This window comes from Tachysurus vachellii, chromosome 7 (genome assembly GCF_030014155.1).
Source record: "Tachysurus vachellii isolate PV-2020 chromosome 7, HZAU_Pvac_v1, whole genome shotgun sequence".
Taxonomy (NCBI): domain Eukaryota; kingdom Metazoa; phylum Chordata; class Actinopteri; order Siluriformes; family Bagridae; genus Tachysurus; species Tachysurus vachellii.
The window spans coordinates 20,496,074-20,517,405 of NC_083466.1; the positions used below are offsets into that span (position 1 = coordinate 20,496,074).

A 21,332-nucleotide genomic window follows, 5' to 3' on the forward strand; every position below is an offset into this window, starting at 1 on the left:
CAAATCAAATCACAGTCTATGAGACCAGAGCTGAGCTGAGAAAGAAAAAGAGGAGGGGAAACATCTAATCAAAACAATGGATGATTCCTGAGCAGATGGTGGAAACATCTGGCCTGGAGATTAGGAGTAAATGAAAGGAAAAATGCAGAAGAATGTACAGAGAGATGAAGGAAAGAGAAAATATCAGCAAGGATTACATCGGGAAGCTGGGATTAGACAGAAAAAGGTAAAAAGGTACTGAAGGAAAAGATGAGAAAAAGAATAGAAAGAAAGAATAAAAATGGTGAAGAAAGACAGAGAGATGTTTGACTACTTGATATTCAGAATAGGCTGATAAGGACCAAGACAAACAAAAAATATGCTACATAAATTGTACGGGTGAGCAACTTAAAAAATAATGTTAATGCCATGATATTATGGAATGACCTTGTGATGATACAGTCGTATGCAAAAGTTTAGGAACCCCTGATAGTTTCCATGATTTTTATTTATAAATATTTGGGTGTTTGGATCAGCAATTTCATTTTGATCTATCAAAAAACATCTGTGGGCTGTTTTTGATGTTCTCACCATCCTTTGCCTTTGCTTCTCCAATATTTTATGTAGCCGGACACTTCTGGCCTTAACAAGAACTATGCCTGTGGTCTTCCATTTCCTCACTATGTTGCTCACAGTGGACACTGACAGCTTATATCTCTGCGATAACTTTTTCTATCCTTCCCCTAAACCATGATGTTGAACAATCTTTGTTTTCAGGTCATGTGAGAGTTGTTTTGAGGCCTCCATGTTGCCACACTTCAGAGGAGAGTCAAAGAGAACAACAACTTGCCTTAAATACTGTACCTTTTCTCATGATTGAACCTGTCTGGTGCTCCAATTAATCAGTGCTAAGTAGTTACAGGTATACAAATCAACAAAATGGCAAGGGTGCCCAAATTTATGCACCTGTCTAATTTAGTTTTGATGCATATTGCACATTTTCTGTTAATCCAACAAACCTTCAGTTATTTGATAAATCAAAATGAAATTGCTGATCCAAACACTCAAATATTTATAGATGGAAATTGTCAGGGGTTCCTAAACTTTTGCATAGGACTGTAGATTGCATAAAACATTGTAGATATTGTTAGATATTTTGTAATTTTTTTTCACTAATTGTAACAATTGTATATTGGTGTAAGGTGTTCATTTAATGTTACAATTTTTTTGATAATGTTACTTTTTTTTATTGTATCAAATAATTTTTTTTTGTATAAAAAAAAAAAGTTGCTATCAACATTGCTGGTTTCATTAAAGTTTGTTGCAAACCTATAACACAAATGTGAATCATAAAGTTCCCTTTGTCTTTGCCTTCGTATATTTTTGTCAAATTGCCATAATATAGTGTGTAGTATATACTAGTCAAGAAGTTTTTATTGTCAATTCGACCACATATAGCTGATACATAGTGAAATAAAGCAATGCTGGTGCTACATAAAGACACAGAGCTACATAAGACAAAAACAGATCTCAGGACTGAAAAGTACATTACCCTATCCACATAAAGTGCCTACTACAGTATAGATATACAGTACTGTTTATGGTTTTACTTTAATAACATACAGTAAACTGATAATGCATATTAGGAGAGGCAAAAAGGAATAAGTTCAAAACTTTTTTATATATTTTTTACAGCATTTTGACCACTGAATGTGATTTGTCATAACAAAAAAAGAGTAGAAATAGTAAAGCTATAGTAATGTCTCTGCACTGTATAATTCTACTATGGCTGCCTCTCAACACAAGGTCTTTAAACGGAAATGTTGAGATGAATCAGTTGTGTTAAACAAGGAAATGCACTACAGGATGCCAAGAAGAGCTCCCCAAGGACTGAGAACCATTAATGCAGAGCTGTAATAAGACTTTATTACACTGTGTGTCTTAGCTGTGTGTCAAGAGGCCATATTCTCAGCTCCTATGGCGTTGTTGTTCACTGTCTCTCTGAGGTAAAGGATGTCACATTATGTTATAATGGAAGTCATAGCTAATGTTTTTCCAGTGCATGCACTTTTGTAAAACTCCACACTCTAAGAAATTTGCACATCAAACTTTTAATATATACAATTCATGCTTTCAGAGACTGGAATGTATTTTCACAGAGAAGAGTACTGTATGTGTGAGTCTGTTCAGACATGGACACCATCAAAATGAATGTACTTATTACTATATTTCATTCATTCATTCATCTTCTACCGCTTATCCGAACTACCTCGGGTCACGGGGAGCCTGTGCCTATCTCAGGCGTCATCGGGCATCAAGGCAGGATACACCCTGGACGGAGTGCCAACCCATCACAGGGCACACACACACACACACTCATTCACTCACACACTACGGACAATTTTTCCAGAGATGCCAATCAACCTACCATGCATGTCTTTGGACCGGGGGAGGAAACCGGAGTACCTGGAGGAAACCCCCGAGGCACGGGGAGAACATGCAAACTCCACACACACAAAGTGGAGGCGGGAATCGAACCCCGACCCTGGAGGTGTGAGGCGAACGTGCTAACCACTAAACCACCGTGCCCCCTTACTATATTTCATTAATGTAAAATTATATAAATATATAATAACAAGAAATACTTTGACAACACTTTCTAATGTTTTCTTCTCCTCTCTTGTTCTATATCCTAAATTGTAGTTTTAAATCTACATTATCTGTGTATGTAATATATTTTAAATGTGTTGACAGAATTCACAGGTTGTAGAATTTCAAGTGAGTTTTCAAGCAAAACACTTTTCAATTCTTTGAATGGTTATCACTGATACTTATAGAATTGGTAGCGGGAAATGATCACACAGTGGGTAGCATGCTGCTTCCCTTTAGATTCTGAGCTCTCAGGTTATAAGGTTATCAGGTTTATGTGGTTTCCTCCCACCAACCAAAAACATGGCAGTATCTGGTAGGTATGGAGGTATGAATGCATGCAGTGGACTGAAAATTCCATTCAGATTGTATCTCTGCCTCTTGCCCAGTGTTCCTGGGATAAGTGAAACAGTGAACAGGATAATGTTCTTTCTGAAGAGCAACAATCAAAAGAACAAGTGAGACTATTTGGCACGTTATGGCTTAAATTAAACAATGAACATCCGTTTTGCAGACACTTTCATATTGACACATCCATTCCAATTCTGTCCGTATTGATCCATACAATGTACTCCATCGCTGCAATGTTTTAATCTTCATTGTCCTTTTATGGTCACTGCTTCCTGTTCTTGTTTTTCTGTTGCTAAGGTTGTTAAATGGATTCCACATTTTCTTATTAGTCCATATTAGTGTGTATATTTATAATCACTTTGTGTTCCTGTTTGACTGGTGACATGTTTCATGCATATTTATCACAAGTATAAGTTGTTCATCACTTCTGTTTATAAGCTGTTTATCACTGTTCTCTAGTTACCCTGACTGTGTTTCCTATCAGTTGTGGTGCATCAAATACAAAACACAAGATTTCACCTTGCACTTCACTCGTATACATGCATATCTGCTGTTACATATATCAACATAATATCATTTTCCTACTTATAATGATGCTTTCTTGCAAAATGCAAGCAGTTTTCTTACATTTCTCTGTACATATTTGAGTACAATGTATCATACAAATAAAACAGTACAGAGAATGAAATCTGTTCAGTTTTCCTTCTGTGACTATGATAACTATGTTTTCATGTTCAACCCTGATTTTCTAATTGATCATCAATATTCATATTAGCTTCAATGTTTAAAAAAATCATTTCAGATGTCTATTGCTCATGGTTATTTTTAACTGCACTTAGTTTATCACATTGCGGTTGAGGCAATTGATACTCTGGTATCCATAGTACTTTATACATCAGAGCCTGATCCAATCTGGACTGGTTTACTGCTGATGTAGTAGTTTGTTTGTTCTAAAGAAAAGAAAAAAACTATATAAAACGAAGAAGAATTAAAGAAAGGAAATACGCAAGAATTTATGTTGAATCTTACAAAAGATCCTGCTCAACCTTCAAATGATCCTGGTTGTCATGGTGATGGGTGGAGGGAAGTGAGTGAAAGAGGAAAGATGAAGATGGAGGGAGATTGCAACAGATTGAAAGTTTATTTCTTATACTTCACTTGACTGGTACCCGGTGCTCCATGGTGAAGATTCAATTCTGTTCTGCTATGTGATCTCTCAGGAGTGAAGAACACACCCACACAAACACACACATGGGCAGGCACAAACATTGCTGTGAATTTTGCCATTGCCCAGGAGAGCCATTAGCAGTGTATAGCATGGCAGATGCCTCCTCTCGGCATGACTAAGAGGGCCTGCACACAGAGAGAGACAGAGAGAGAGAGAGAGAGAGAGAGAGAGAGAGAGCTGTATTCAAAAAGTCCTTGCTTGGTGACACATCTAGCTTCTAAAATTAATTGTCTTCTTCTCTCTCTCTCTCTCTCTCTCTCTCTCTCTCTCTCTCTCTCCACATCAATTTATTTTCCTCTTCTTCTTCCCCCTCAATCACCTGAGCTAAACACTTCTGTTCTCTGTGGTCATCTAAGGATCTTATCAAAAAATCATTAGTCAACCACTGAGAGAGATGCATTTGCACCCTCTCTCCCTCCCCCGTCTAACACACACACACACACACACACACCACCTAACAAATTTATCTTCATTCCAAATCATCCAAATCATCCAGTCTTATCCCAAACTTATCCTTAGTATCTATAGCAAGTCACCCAGTTTCTTTCTACAAACAATCAACATTTATTTTCACTATATTCTTATATTCCAGTCCAGACTTGACCCCTGCCCCTTTGCAGCCTTGTGTACAGTACTAGAATGAGAATGACAGAATAGAATTACTAGAATGATAGTTTATCCCATATGTGTTCAGTGGGGTTGATTGAGCTCAGGACTCACAAGTTCTTCCACTACAACCTAACAAAAACATCTGTATTTCTATTTACTATTTAACCAAACTATACCAAAAAACTCATTATCAAACTTGAACAACTTGTTATTTGTTCTTCCTTAATTATCAAAGACAAACGCACAATTTAATGCAAAAACATAATATAATCCTCTTCCAAACATATCACATGAGAGCAGGGCAATGTTGTGTCTGGTATGATGCTGGAAGAAGATTTAAAGGCAAATGTCTGTGAAGCAGAGGAAATGTTTCAACTGGAAAAGCAGTAAAAGTGAAGCAGTAATCAAACTGCAGACTGCTTCCTGGCTCATTTATCTGAATAACCTTTAAAGACAGATACACACACACACTCACACTCACACACACATTTTAGTTTTTCTATCAGTGGCACCAAGAAGAGCAGAGCAAAGTGCAAAGTGAAAGCAATGAGAAACTGATGAACTTTTATGGTGAGTCATCTGTCAGTGCCAACATGTGCACAAGCTCTCACATGTATATTTCCTACACTTTACCCCATGCCCACCCCACCTCTCTTTCTCTCTCTCTCTCTCTCTCTCTCTCTCTCTCTCTCTCTCTCTCTCTCTCTCTCTCTCTCTCTCACACACACACACACACACACACACACACACACACATTTATGCATTATACACTGCATGCATCTAAGTGCAGAAAGGTATTTTCAGCAAAAGCAATAAACAGGCAAGTAATTACATCCTGACACATGCAGAGATAATGATTCTCATCCAGCCATGGTGTCTGTGCATCCTTAATGAGTGTGTACATGGATGCTTGTATGTATATGTGGATTTGTGTAGGTGTAGTAATTGAGCAGCTCTCGGCCAGTTCTGTACAGAAAAGGATTATTCATCTCTGAATAATCTACCGGCAGAGTAATTGTGTTTGTCTAAGAACTAAAATAAAGAAGATTAAGGTTTGTAAATTTGCTCCAGCTTGTACAAAACACAGTATCAAATACTGTATCATTACTTGAATTAAGAATTCTAACATTTTATCTACCATCTTTTTTTCTACCAGTTCTCATTGTCTATAAAAATCCACTTGTAAACTATTCAAATAAAGATATGATCATTAATGTATTAACCAGATCAACTTATATTGCATATCATTTAGACAACTGAGCTGTTGAATGTTTAGGGCTTTGCAGAAGGGCCCATCAAAGGCAACTTGGCAGTGGTAGGATTTGACATAATCTTCCAAAAAGTATACTAACAGCTTAATCCCTTAGCTATAACTGCCCACGATACCGTCTTGTTATATTCAGGGTGCAGGTCCATTATTGGTTGTTATAGCACAATCTTTCAATAACTGTTTGAAGTTAAGGTACTATAACTACATAATATCACATCTAGGCTAAAACATGCTTATCACAAATTATAGGTAAGTGAATGAGCTTTAATTTATTAAAGTCCAAGTCAGTTGACAATTACATGGCAATGGTCAAATAATCAGACAAGCAGCGCAATACGGGCCAAAAATGATTAAAAGCCAGAGACTTTTAAATCATTCTGGAAAACTACAGAATCTCCCAAATAATGTTCATACTGAGCTTTTTAAGTAGATAGTTATTAGGGAAAAACAGGAAACAGGTGTCAGAAATGAGATTGTGTGTGTGTGTTTGTTTTGATGTCTAAGCCAGATCAGTGGTGGGTCTGGATTTCAGTGTGTGTGTGTGTGTGTGTGTGTGTGTGTGTGTGTGTGTGTGTGTGTGTGTGTGTGTGTGTGTGTGTGTGTGTGTGTGTGTGTGTGTGCCAGGGAATCTAGTACCAGGTGGTGTTTCAGAGAAAATGCTTCTGTTCAGCATGCCAAAATACACACACACACACACACACACACACACATTTAGTGGGAATATCTGTGTATACATGCTTTCCCACAGTATTAACACAGACGTAATCAAATATATAAATGGATACATATACAAAAGATCTTCAGTTTTCTTAGTCTTTTACTCACATACCAGACATCTGATACAGTGTGGTACCATGTAAAAGTTGTATAAACCTGTGTAAAGGTGTTCCAAAAATCTTTAGTTGTGGCTTTTGACTAATCACCTGCAGCAATCACCTTCTCATTAACTCTTTCTTACTCTGTTTCAAACTTCTTTGTATGCATTTATTCATGCTCATGTCCTTAAATGTTAGTGGCCTTGTGCTCCAAAGTAATCAAGAACACAAGTTGCTACAGATTAAGGTCAAGGTGCGAGCGGAATATGAATGTGGGCTCTGTCCTAACATGTCCAATACTCATATATCACCCCTCTCTCTCCCTCCATCTCTCTCTCTCTTTCTCTCTCTCCATCTCTCTCACTCTCTCTCTCTCTCTCTCTCTCTCTCTCTCTCTCCATCTCTCTCTCTTTCTCTCTCTCTCACACACACACACAAAATTACAGATAGAGAGAGATAGATATAGGAGAGAGAGGGAGGGAATAAAAAGAATGCTAAAGGCTGATGTGTCTGCCAGACCACCTGATTATAAAAGCATCATTAGTCAGGCACAGAGAGCAGATGAACTGGCTTTCACCAGGCAGACTCATCTGACATCTGACACTGTCCACACACACATACACACACACACACACACACACACACACACACAGGGGGGTGATAGAGAGAGAGAGATTCGTTCCCCAAATTAAAGAAGAGCAAAACATTTTCCAGCCACTGTTTTGTTCATCTATAGTGTCTGTCATATGAATTTCGTATCAGAATGTTCATAAGAGAGATAATACAAAAACACAACATATTTGCTCTTTGGTTGGTGTAAGTAGTAGTGACTTCAAGGGAATACTAATGGTTAATGATTCATTGGATCTCTCGCTATTTAAAAGCACATGGTGTGTTCTGACCTAACACCAGCCATTTGTCATTATATAAGAAAGTCTACCCCAAACTGTGCATAATATTAACAGTACCACAGTGAGCCATCACTTCAAAACCCCAGCATGTAGTATTCACAGTTCAACATGGTTCACCACAGGTGACATGTATTTACACAGAAAGCAAATCTGTTTCAGTTCAGGCAGAAGATCACTAAAGTTTGCTTCTTCAGGCTACAAGGCTGATTGTATATTTATTTAAAATGTTTATATTGACTTATTGACATTTGTTTTTTGTCAAGATATAAGAACCGGCTTGCTTATGTGGCTTCTACAATTGTGTGTATCAGACTAGTAGGAGTATGAGCTGAGGCCAGAAGTTTTAACAAGAATTTGCACAGCAGAAAAAAATTGAACAATAACATGCAATTCTATTGTTAAATATTTTTTTTTCCTGATGTTAATTATTATGCTGTACTTCACAGATTAACTAGTGTTTCTTTAACCAATAACAATCATAGTGGTGAGGGGAATGTCAGAGCGAGAGAGGGTCAGAGAGTGAGAGACACAACAGCAAACCTGCCCACAACAGAGGGAAAGCGTGAGAGAGAAAAACACTCAGCTGCTTGATTTTTGTAAGTCTTTGAAAGTGATGTTTAAGACTAAAAAATCATGTGAGCAGCCAAAAAGCCACAAACAGCACCTGATCCAGAAGCTGCTGTACTGCACAGGAGAAATGGAGCACTTTCACATGTACATGAAGGGTAAGCCCCTACTTACCAAATGTTCTGTAACACACTGTAAGTTTAATGGAAATGTTCACAAAGAGAAAACTTATTAAATATGTTTATATTGCATTATTCTTGATGCATTAACTGCGACTAATTTGTTGGCTAAATTTGCATTTTCCTTATTTCTGTGAGAAGTTAGTGAGCCAGCTCTTTTGTGTTGATAAAACTCTAAGCTACGACTAGCACAGACACAAAAGTGGGTTTACTGTGAGAAAAAATGCAACAGTAAATCTTTGCTAAAAAATTATAATTTATTTTGCATTTATCTAAAATATAAGGTATAATGGACAGATTTTGTTGTTAGCTATAATTGTTAGCATCATTGCAATGAGAATTTCCAGAAAGTTGAAAAATGCAATTATGCGGTTTCACTGATATGATAGAAACCCAGCTTTCTGGTCTGGTTATTCATCTGTTTGCTTTAGACTTGCCAATACTGTATGTCTTTGAGGAATTGTTGGTGTAGTAAACACATTATATCAGTCTTTCTCTTTCAATTTCCAAAGAGAGCTTTACTGGCAGAACTGTGAGAGGGAAATTACTATAAAAGATGACTACATCTATGGAAAATATGAGCAGTAAGAACAACAAGCAAAAACAATAAAGGTGAATGCAATAACAATTACAGGATGTCAGATTGCATGCCACAAAGATATTATTAATAGAAAGAATTATGATGAGAAAGCACTTGATAGTGATGAATGGGCCAGATGAGAGAGTCTGTCTCCACTGTCTCTCAGTCTCTACCTCACTTTTCTATTCTGCGTTGCTTAGAGCAGATGAACTAGTGATTTCCCATCCACAATGTAGGGTACTCAGGCATTTGGTGTGTCATAAGCCCTATTCGGACGGGATTAGTTTTACGTGGGGACGTGTGGGTAAAGTAATTATTACCAGAGCTTCTCTGTGATTTTAGTCCTGTCCGAATGTGCCATCTCGGTAATCATTACGGACAATGTCAGTAAAGATTACGGCGACTTTTACCTTCTGTAAAAAGGTCCAGAAAAATTACCTCAGGTAATACTAATCCCGTCCGAATAGACCCACTGTAAATATGTACGGTAAAATTCCGTCATTTCCTGTTTAAAAGTAGTTTTTGGCGCGTTTTGCAAGCATGGAGGCGCCATGTTGTCTGTTTGCGCACGTGATAACAGGAAGCAACGTCATACGCACACGACGACAAGGAGGTTACTGTGGTGCGTAAAGCGAGTTACCCCTCCCACTTCTGCTAGTTTTACTGAGATGTCTTGTCCCGTGCGAATTGGCCAATTAATATTACAGACGTCCTGATGTAAAATTGCATTACTCCACGTCCCCACATAAAACTAATCCCGTCCGAATAGGGCTATAGTGTGATATTACTCTATAAAAGTCTGTAATGCAAATATTCTTCACTATGTCCACACCCAATACTTTATATAAGATTTGGAGATAGAGAAGGTCATAGCAAAACATTGAGTTTTTAAGTACGAGTATTTTTCTAACATCATAATTCATCATTCAGAATAATATAAAGTGACAGATACAGTAGCTTGTAAAATATTTGTACATTACATTACCCAAATAATATGGTCGAAGCAAACCTATGCATTCCACTGCTTCTCTCTCTCTCTCTCTCTCTCTCTCTCTCTCTCTCTCTCTCTCTCTCTCTCTCTCTCTCTTTCTCGCTTGCTCTTTTATTCTCTCAGATCAGACTTTCCTCATGCAGCTGTTAGAGTGGTTATTGAGAGGTGTCTCTGGTGTGATCATGGTGAATAACCCTTTGAGTGGAGCTCTGATTCTTACTGCTCTGTCAATTGCCAGTCCCTGGCAGGCCCTGCTGGGAAGCCTGGGACTCCTCTCATCTACAGTCATGGCTATCCTAATCAGAGAGCCACAGTGAGGGAAAATCACTCACACACACACAGGCACACTCACACACACACCGCTTGATGAAATAGAGAGACATTTTTGTGGTGTGTTTGTGTGCCACAGAGCTGAGGTTTCCAGGGGAGAACACGGTTATAATGGGATGTTGGTGGCATTATTGATCGGTGTGTTCAGCAATGCAGGAGACTGGTACTGGTGGCTACTGCTGCCTGTATGTCTTGCTGGAGCTGCAACGTAAGGCCCTTACATATACATATATGTCCACACATACACAGATTTTGGACTGTGATAGATATTATGGTCCTATACATTACTTCCTCTCTCTCTCTCTCTCTATCTCTCTCTCTCTCAGTACATTTGTACATAGTGGCATAGCAGCTGTGTTAAACAAATGTGATTTGCCTGTAAGTGTTTTCCCCTTCAACACTGTTCTGCTCCTGTATTTGGCCTGCATCGGTACTGAGAACCCATACTACCCCAGCCATCCAGCCCTGCCACAGGGGGAAACACTGAGCGTCAACAGCACACAACTCAACATACCTCAGGTTAGGACATCAATGTGTTCATCAGGGGAAACCAGAGCTGTGCTTGCTTCCTCAGTATTCCAGACATGTTTGAGTATGTGTTCATGCTGTGAAATGTAGTGCAGACTTGGATGACTCACTATTTGGGGATTTGCCAAAAAAAAGAAGTATAGAGTGATGGACTCTTTTATTACTAAACTGTCCATGAACAGCTTTTAGAAGATAACAAACTTAAACAAAATGGCTATTGGTGATTGCAGTAAGATATTTGTTTCAGTGCTGCTTTTGAATCCATATCAAATGTTAGAAAATATTTTTAAAACTGTTTTGCAAAACAGCTGAAAACTGTTTAAGGGAGCATTAAATGTGACATTCTTTAGGTTAGTTTATTGTATACATTAAACATTAAACTATACAATATACAACATTTATTGCATTACAGGCTCAAAATGGCCAGAAAAAAAAAGACATTTCTTTCTTTTAATGCTAAGAACTTACCATGCTGTGGACTTCTAATCAAGGACATTTCCAAGTTTGTGTGTGTGTGTGTGTGGGTGTGTGGGTGGGTGTGTGTGTGCCCTTTTTACTTTTCTAGTCCTTCAATCTACTTCTTGTTGTATGGGACTTTTAAAAAGAGCCTATTTATAATTCATAGTGTTTCAGTCTACTACCTCCTCCATGCTAGTCTAGAATTGTTTGTTGCTTCCTCAGTGTAGTTGCACCCCATGTTGGGCCTTTCAGGCCTCATCAATATACAACAACAGTATCCAGTGCATCCGGTAGGTCTCCATGGAGACAACTTCTGCTAAGAGAGATTGTGCAATGCTGGATGTGTCTGAGGAAAGACGGAGCAAGAAAGAGTGGTAACTTCAATAGCTCATTTACTGCCCTGTGTCATGAATAGCTTATTGGGTGAATAGAAAATTTCAGTGCCATCCCCCACACCTCTATAACTCTTACTGGAAGGGAAATGCATTATTCATTATAAATAATGTAAATCCAACTGTGGCCACACATTGTGTCTTGTATATATATTTAAAATGCTGGTCAGCAGATAGAAGCATGAAGCATCATTTTCTCCACCCTTTTCTTCTTCCACTCAACTTTCTGTTAACATGCTTGGATTCAGCACTCTGTGAACAGCCAGCTTCTGTTGTGAATGCGATGAATGTTTGTGGCTTACCCTCCTTGTGAAGGGCATCAATGATTGTCTTCTGGACAATCTGTCAGATCAGCAGTCTTCCCCATGATTGTGTAGCTTAGTGAACCAAATTGAGAGACCATTTTGATGCCTCAGGAAACCTTTGCAGATGTTTTGTGTTGATTAGTTGACTGTCATGTCACCATATTCTAATTGTTTGAGATCATGAATTGGTCGGTTTTTGTTAAATGTGAGCCAAAATCATCACAATTAAAAATACCAAAGACTTAAACTACTTCAGTCTGTGTGTACTGAATTTATATTATATAAGTGTTACTATTTGAGTTGAATTACTAAAGTAAAATAACTTTTTCACGACATTCTAATTTATTGAGATGCACCTGTATGTGTTACCAGTTAAATATTCAGTATGGCATGAAAACATTTTGAATTAATGTCATGCAAACAGGATATTTACATGTCCAGTATTTTATAGAATGATTCCTCAATCAGACAAAAAAATGAAATGATTTTATCTCTGCTTTGTGTAATGCATACTTGAATAATGAGTACCAAACATAAGAACATACTGTAAGAGTTTTATATGGTTCCCAATAAAACAATATCAACTTCATCATCATGTTTAGTAACATGCTTTATCCTGGTAAAGGTCCTGGTGGATCAGAGGCATATTTCAGAAACACTGGGTATAGGGTGTGAACATACCCCGGATGGTACACCAGTTCATCACAGGGCATCATCCACACACATGTTCTTACAAACAGGCAAATCAGAGTGTCAGCTCAAATACTGGGTGACAGTAAACTAGGGAACACTTATTAAATATATGTGTAAATATACATATGAATTAGGGTTTTAATACAAATCTAAATATTACAAGTCTGCAAGTGATGCAATATGTGGTTCAGTTTTATTAAACCTTTCAGATATTTTATATGTCTGCTGTGTTCATAGACTAGTAAACACTGATGTCACACTCAATAATTTAGTAAAACATCATGCAGCTCTCTTTCTGTAATAAAACTGCTGTTGAAAGGTCACTAAATAATATATTTTTTCATTTTTTGTTTTATTTTGCTGAGTTTGATTTTGTCTCTCTTTTCTGTTAGCTTGTGCAGGGTGCAGTGTTGGGAGTGGGGCAGATCTACGCTTGTGATGATCTGGGGTCCACCCTAATCATTCTTGCTGCTGTGCTGCTTTTTTCTCCAGTCTTAGCCTTTCACTCACTGCTTGGGTCAAGTCTTGGAGTACTTGCAGGTGAGAGAGAAGTGGACAGGGGGCACAAATAGTGACTCCTGTTTAATGTTCATTTTTCCATATTACAGTATGTTGTGTAACATTTTTCATCGTTCATGCAGCAACACCAATAGACTTTCTTTATTATATCATAAATTGTTGATGTGTGGCAGTACAAAAAAAAACAGATTAAAATCATCTTGACCATATTCCTGATATGTGTCCCTACTGGAAGCTACTCATTAGGCATAAATAATAGCTTTGACCTTTGACTAATCTTACACACACATCTCTCTCGCTTTCACCATTGTTTTGTTAAATAAAATTTAAAAAAAAGATTGATGTATGCATGGAAATTGTTCCATTAAAAGAGACAGCATGAGATAATCCCCCTCGGAGGTAAAAATAAGAGTGTCATTTTAGCCTATAGACATACAGTAGCAACAGCATATACAATGCATATACAAAGCATCTCATTTTTAATTGCTGGTAATTGGCTTTAGTATTATTGATTATTTCCTTCACCAAGGGAGTTCTGTCGGTGTTCACTTTTACTTATTCTCTGTTCCATGAGTTGTACGAGTTGGTCTGATGTCTCATGAAAAATTTCTTTATAACATTTTACTGTATATAAACACCTTAAATATGAATCAAGCTGATATATGTGATGCGTTTAGGGGAAACACTCAGAGGTCAATACTCAATCAATGTGTTTTTGTATGCACACACACACACACACACACACACACACACACACACACACACACACTATCAAATCACTCACATTTACACCAGAAATGAGATTGTTGTATAACTCATGGTAGCACATCTCTGCCTGGTACTGTACCATACTAGCTAGACAGTAATGGGTTGTGTGTGTGTGGGCTGTGTGTGTGTGTGTGTGTGTGTAAAGATATTGTTTATGGTTGTGTAGCTGCATAAGAGAGTCATTCATACACACTCTAACGGCTTGATAAAGCATATCTGATGCAGAAAGCACAGCTTCAAGCTGTGCCTAATCATCAAGAAACAGCCATGCATGCCTGGTCTAGTAGGCGTTGGTGTCTGAAGCCAGTTAGAAAGCCAATTTAGCAAAATCAGAAATATTCAAACTGTTTTCCTCTAAAACCAGCTACAGAGTATTGCACAGCCTTCAGAGTGTGAGCTACAGAGTCTCTGCTCAGTAACATTTAACATTTATCACTTTGCCACATTGATGCTTCTCTGTGCTAACATATAATGATTTAAACAGACAGCACAGTACTGACCTAAGACCAGCATTTTGTATCCTTAAGACTATAATTATACTCACAGATTATCATTAGCCTCAGCCTCTACTAAATGTCTTTTGGATCAATAGGCTGAGAGCTCTAAGCAGAAGGATTTCATCCCTAAAAAGAGAAGCAGACTGTATCATTTTCCATCCTGCACTCTATCTCCCTCTTCTCCCTTCTGATATTCAGTTTCATTTCCCGTAAGTAAAGCTCAGTGAACATTACACAGAGTGAAGTCTAAAGCAGAACAATGCCATTCAGACCAGACACCTCTTGTCTTCTTCTAAAAAAACAAATAAATAAACCTATATGCAAACCAATGCAAAATTAAAGAATTTAATTAAATAATGATTAAATTGGTGACAGGCCTTCTCTAAGCATTGATTGATCAGTCATAGCTCAGCAAACGTAACTATATACAGTATAGGCACCTTTGACAGAGGATAGCCGATACGTTTTATCAGGGGAGTGGACGCTTTCCTAAACTTAATAATGTGAATGAATGTGTAAAAAATGTGAAAAACAAGTTACCATTTAGCCCTTTCAAAACAGATCATTTAACATATAGATGTGCACGTGAAACATTGAAGAAAAATGTGATTACTAATAATCACTGAGGATCACTGTTTGCTAGATGATACTGGACACTTTAACAACAATCATTATGGCATTCACACATATTGCATATAATGATATATTTCTATCCCCTGTGGTGCTGGCAACATGCTTCTGTTTTATTTCCATCCCATTAACAGAGATAGTTAATAAGACCTGTGGGGTGGGGGGCAGTGGGAAAGGGGTTGGGGTGACTGGGGAGGTTGGTTAGCAATGGTGTAGTAGGTTAGCATCACTCTATCCTTTTAGTCTTATAACACTACCAAGACAAGAAGAAGTAGAAGAATATTTTAATAAAAAATAATAATAATAATAATAACAGTAACAGTAAATAATAACAGTTTGGATTTGTTTTGAATTTGATTATGTGAGCTGATAAATGGGGATGCGGTAGCTTACTGGTTAAGGTGCTGGACTACTGCTTGTTTTAAGCACTACTGTGAATCTTAAGTCTAGCTCAAGCAGCCACTGCTGGGCTCCTGAGCAAGGCCCTTACCCTCAATTGCACAGTTGTATAAAATGAAATTAAAGCTCTGGATAAGTGCGTCGGTCAAGTGCCATAAATGAGCTTTTTTCTTTTGATTTGCAAAGACATGGATGTCCTTTATCATAAACATCTGGATTGGCATTTGAATATAAAAACAATGAATAGAGGTAAATATATTAATATCACCTTCTCATCATCCTCTCTGAGAAGAACACATTCAGGATTACAATACAGCACATTCTGTTTAACTTCACAGAGGTTATATTTAAAACAACAAACAGTCACCTTAAAGATAAAAAACACTAGTAATCTATAATTGTCTAATATCCTGAACAGAGAAATGCAAGAGATTTACTATGAAATTCATGCAGGATAGTTTGGCAGGTGATAAGCATTGAATTTATACATCACACTAACAGTGCTAGGAGCAGTTTCAGGGCAAAGAGATGAAGTCACACATACGCACTGTCACCATGGTGATGCTGAAAATAGGAAAGAGATAAATCTGTATAAGGGCATAGATGCATAATTTGGTTTACTGACTTCATCTGACATATGTGGATGCTTTTTCTAATGCGATGATTCCTATAGTGTTTTACTCCATCAAATATTGCAGTGCACAGTTAAGTGGTTTGGTTAGAGAGAGAAAGGGAGCTAAAGAGTGAAACAAGAAAAAATGCAGAAGAGGGCATTAAGTCTAATAGAATAAGAGATGAATGAATCATAGCATTTGCATGGGAATTGATGTAGGTACACACTGAGTCATTACTGTTTACCGGCGTTGTGTGTGTGGGTGTGGGTGGGTGGGTGTGGGTGTGGGTGGGTGTGTGTGTAAATATGGGTCACAAATAAAGGGGAAAAATAGTGACATTTATATTTGCTGATATATTTTGGAGCCACTTATTCCTTCAGACAGTTCTTCTAGTTGATCACTTATATCTAAAGATAAAACATTTTTGTCCTGAAAGGAGTGTTCTCTTCCCCAGTAACCGAGGGCTCACTGAATGGTTTGATCAGGATGTTATAATGTAAATCATATTTGATGGTGGGGGGCACGGTGGCTTACTGGTTAGCACGTCCGCCTCACACCTCCAGGGTCGGGGTTCGATTCCCGCCTCCACCTTGTGTGTGGAGTTTGCATGTTCTCCCCGTGCCTCGGGGGTTTCCTCCGGGTACTCCGGTTTCCTCCCCTGGTCCAAAGACATGCATGGTAGGTTGATTGGCATCTCTGGAAAATTGTCCCTAGCGTGTGATTGCGTGAGTGAATGAGAGTGTGTGTGTGTGCCCTGTGATGGGTTGGCACTCCGTCCAGGGTGTATCCTGCCTTGATGCCCGATGACGCCTGAGATAGGCACAGGCTCCCCGTGACCCGAGGTAGTTCGGATAAGCGGTAGAAGATGAATGAATATTTGATGGTCATTATTGTCATTGGATCACAACCTCAGACTCTGCTGACTCATGGTAACAAAAAAAATTACTAACCACCCTTATGTTGTTTTTTCTTTTAATTTGTCACCTGCAGATAGATAGATAGATAGATAGATAGATAGATAGATAGATAGATAGATAGATGCAGATGTGTCATAACACAAAATTAATCTTTCTAAGCATTAGAATGTTCATGTTCAAACTCTCAAAAAATAATCTGTAGGTGGAAAAAATATTTTTTAGAAATCCAAACAACTGTCTTTTTAAATGTCATTTAAGAAACAGCTTCTTAAAGGTAATTTCTTTAAGGGACAGTAAGAAATTCACTGACATTGTTGCTTAGTATCTGACAGATCATTTGTCCCCAAAGTTAAAGTTTCACCTATGAATCACAAACGTTTCTCTTCATTTTGGGGCAATGATTTAAAGCATCTGGGCAAAAACCAAATGAATGATAAATCATCAAGAATATAAACTGATTTTTTCGTGCAGTATCCTTGGTAAAATGGCTGTGCGGTAAAAACAGGGGTTGGGAGGGGGTTTAGTGAGCTGGGGCGAGGCGTAGAGTATTAAATCAGTCACCTCAACCTCTCATATCAACATAATTTAATCTGTATGGACAGGGGAGTAAGTCAATGCTTTTTCAAAGCATGGCTGAATTTATCAGAGCTCTGCTTTAGCTGTGCTTCCTAACAAAGATTGCATATTTAAAATGAAAGAAATGTTTTTATTTTTTATGTTTATTTCCTAGCATAATGAAATATCACATTGTTTCAAGTAAATAAACAGTTACTTTTATGATAAATTGCTTTAAATACATGTTTTTACTGACCGTTAATGGAAGGGGTTTAATCAGTCTGTCTAGCCATTAAAGTTTCAGCTTCATTTACAAAGATACATAAATTATGTGTAGAGACGATGCAGATTGTCTTGGCAGTAACAATGCAGCACTGATTGCAACAGAACAAAAGAATATGAATAAACAATAGAGTATAACCACATTACCATATAACCACTGGACAGAAAAGAAAAGAAAAGAAAAGAAAAGAAAAGAAAAGAAAAGAAAAGAAAAGAAAAGAAAAGAAAAGAAAAGAAAAGAAAATCTTTGTGTTGCTGCAGCAGTGGTCAGGTGTGGCAAAAATGCAGTAGAGAAAGAGAGAGAATGAGAAAGAGAGAAAGAGAGAGACAGAGAGAGAGAAAGAGAGAGAGAGAGAGAGAGAGAGAGAGAGAGAGAGAGAGAGAGAGAGAAGATTATGGAGGTAGAGGGCATAAAAGAGAGGAATAATGAGCTATAAAGACAAAGGGCGGATTGGTTGTGTCGTCCCTTTCCCATCATATAATAATCTCCAATCATCCAATCATCTCAGATCAGAAAGTCACCTGATTATTGCATGTCATTTTGCATTTTTAAATCCAACCACATCCGGAGTAAATTGTGATATTTTTGCTGAAAATTTACACCAACCTCTTTAACTTATTGTGTTTCATGAACCCTGTTTTCATATTTTTGTTTCCATAGTAACTAGTCTTCAAGGCTAAGGTGTCAGAGAGGCCTAAGGCCTACATAGTACTCCTCCATGAAAAATGAAACAAAAACATAATCATGCCAGTGTTTGCAAGATGCACTTATGCAGAGAAGAAAAGCCGGAAGATTGTAATTCAAACATATAAGATTCATTTAACTGTGTCAGAGGAAAATGTCATCAAGACTTCTTGAGATGTGAGTTAATGTTCTGCTGTGTGTGTGTTGGGGGTGAAGGTGGCATATCCTCTTCCTCTTGTCTGGATGAGCAAAGTGCACATTCACACTCACACTCTCCCAACTGACAGTGAGGAGACAAAACCCCAAGGATTAATGTCTGGCTATAAGAGCTAATGCAGTGTGAATGTTCACAAGCCACTGAAGGCAGACTCTCAGCATTAACACTTTCAGTTCAGGAAAAACATTACCTTAAAAGTAAGTAAAGAAGAAAAGGACAAAAATGGGTGTGGTATAGGGAGAGAGAGAGAGAGAGAGAGAGAGAGAGAGAGAGAGAGAGAGAGAGAGAGAGAAGCAGTGGAATGCATAGGTTTGCTTCGACCATATTATTTGGGGATAATTTGTAATGTACAAATATTTTACAAGCTACTGTATCTACAGAATTTTCTAGGTGTATGAAACCACACCTTAATCTCAGCATAGTTTACTATTTTAAGAGTTTTGGTATTTAAGTCACATAGAAAAGGCAGAGTGGAGACTATTCGGTGCACTTGTGAAATCCCACACAGGTTGGAATCCAAAAATTATACTCTTGTGAGTTAAGAATACCAACGATTTGCTCTCTGTAGGGAATAGGGAACCATTTTGGACACTGAGAAAGTGCAAGGATAAATAGTAAAGAAAGAGAAAATCACACTTAAGTCTGCAGTGCCTCCTCCAGGCAGTAGGCACAATAGCAGTCAAGTGTACAAAAGTGTGCTTATACTGTATACCAAAATTAAGATAAGTAGCTATTGAGAGTCAACATTTAAAATACATACTGTATATTGTTTAATCGTACATGAAAAATGTTTCTTCTTTCTGTTGTAAAATTAGCAAACAATGATCCACGTTTCCATGCAGCCATTTTATTGCAGGATTTAAAAAAAAAAAAAAAAGAAGTAAAATAGCTGAGATTATGAAAAACATTTAAATGATTGTAATATTGTTTGGTAATATGAGGCTTTTACTCTGTAAGTCTCTCTCTATCTGTCTCTCTGCAGGTCTCTCTGTTGCAGTGCAGCAGGATGTTTTATACACAGGGCTGGCTGGTTTTAATGGTGCTCTTGGCTGCATGGCTGTTGGACAGTTTTTATTCACATTAAGCTGGAGAACCCATGTCTTCTCCATTATTTGTGGTGAGACACTCCTTCTGTTATAATGTTCAGACATTACTCAGTCAGGACAAATTCTGCTCTGTTTACATTCAATACTCTGTACACCGTCTGTCCCATTTAGTCTCATTGTTTTTCTATTTTCCTTATATAATGAATCCTTCCTGTTTTTGTTTTCCTGTAATTAGTCTTGTTTATGCTGATTAGTTTCAAATGTTTCCCTTGCTGTTGATAATGTAGAATATCTTACAAATATTCTGTGGCATTAGTTTTTATTTATTGATGTTTGTGGATATAGCTTCTGTCTGTTCTCTACAGCCTTCCTCTCTTCCTATGCAAACATCGCCTTAAGCAATCTGCTGGCACATGTGAGTACACCTTATGTATTTATTAGTTAGAGATAAACCTGAGCAGTCGTACACGGTGCATGATTTATCTCTGTTTGTGTTGTGTGTGTAGGTGGAGCTCCCTGCCAGCAGCTGGGCCTCCACATTAACTATAAGCCTTATGATTTTAGTAAATGAGCGGAGCATCTCCACATACAGCATTGCTATTGGCCGTAACAGCTCACCTGAAGGGCCCTTACACACTCCCAGCCAATGTGCTGTGGCTAACACAGACAGTAGTTCTGTGTGACACACACACACACACACACACACACAAACACACTTGCAGTGAACCATGTTTATTAATGGTGTCCAGTCCATATATTTTCTCTGCTAATTAATGTGCTTGCTCTTCCGGAAACTTCTGATGAATGCATCCCAGAGGGAGTAAAGTCGTTTGCAATAAAAATAACTTCTTAAGATAGAAACATGAGTGGGTAGCATGATTCATCAATTTTGCTGTTGCTAATATTGTCCGGAAATATGACTTGGACAGACTGAGTCTGGTTCTCTTCTCTCTGTGTGATTTCCCACTCGAATCCACCCAATCGCATTAAGCGTAGACCAGCTGGTCCAATGTGAACACTGATCTTCAGATTGAATTTCTGCAGGTCATAACAGATCAAGGCAAAAAAGTCATCTCAACTAAATGGATAGAATGTGTGAAAGTTAAATATTAAGCTCAAATATATCTAAAGGCCCAAAGGTCTCAAGTGAGTAGCAATATCCAAATGCAGACTAGTTCAAGTTAAATTTAAGCAAGACAAAAACAAAATATGATTCTAATTACCTGTAATATTTTTGAAAATTCTATAAATAAATACTAAATGCAAACGGCAATATAATATTATATAATAATTAAACAATGAAATTATGTAGATCTTCTATATTGTTCTTTTCCTTGTTTGATGAAAAACTGCTAACACTTTTATTG

At 37.7% G+C, this 21,332-nt stretch overlaps 1 protein-coding gene across 1 annotated transcript; it reads left to right on the forward strand.

Annotated features, from left to right (window-relative positions):
- The first annotated feature begins 8,372 nt into the window (after window positions 1–8,372).
- On the forward strand, window positions 8,373–20,798 carry si:dkey-183c6.7 (urea transporter 1). Its single transcript, XM_060873493.1, has 8 exons — window positions 8,373–8,537; window positions 10,253–10,442; window positions 10,539–10,667; window positions 10,786–10,978; window positions 13,229–13,376; window positions 19,902–20,036; window positions 20,331–20,380; window positions 20,472–20,798. The coding sequence occupies exons 1-8, from the start codon at window positions 8,426–8,428 to the stop codon at window positions 20,646–20,648; spliced, it is 1,134 nt and encodes a 377-aa protein (XP_060729476.1). The 5' UTR covers window positions 8,373–8,425; the 3' UTR covers window positions 20,649–20,798.
- Window positions 20,799–21,332: the final 534 nt, after the last annotated feature.

Coding starts and splice junctions, on each gene's coding strand:
- si:dkey-183c6.7 (XM_060873493.1), top strand. CDS start 8,426: ATGTTTAAGACTAAAAAATCATGTGAGCAGCCAAAAAGCCACAAACAG. Junction 10,443..10,538: donor ATCCTAATCAGAGAGCCACA/GTGAGGGAAAAT, acceptor TGTGTGCCACAG/AGCTGAGGTTTCCAGGGGAG. Junction 20,037..20,330: donor TGTCTTCTCCATTATTTGTG/GTGAGACACTCC, acceptor TGTTCTCTACAG/CCTTCCTCTCTTCCTATGCA.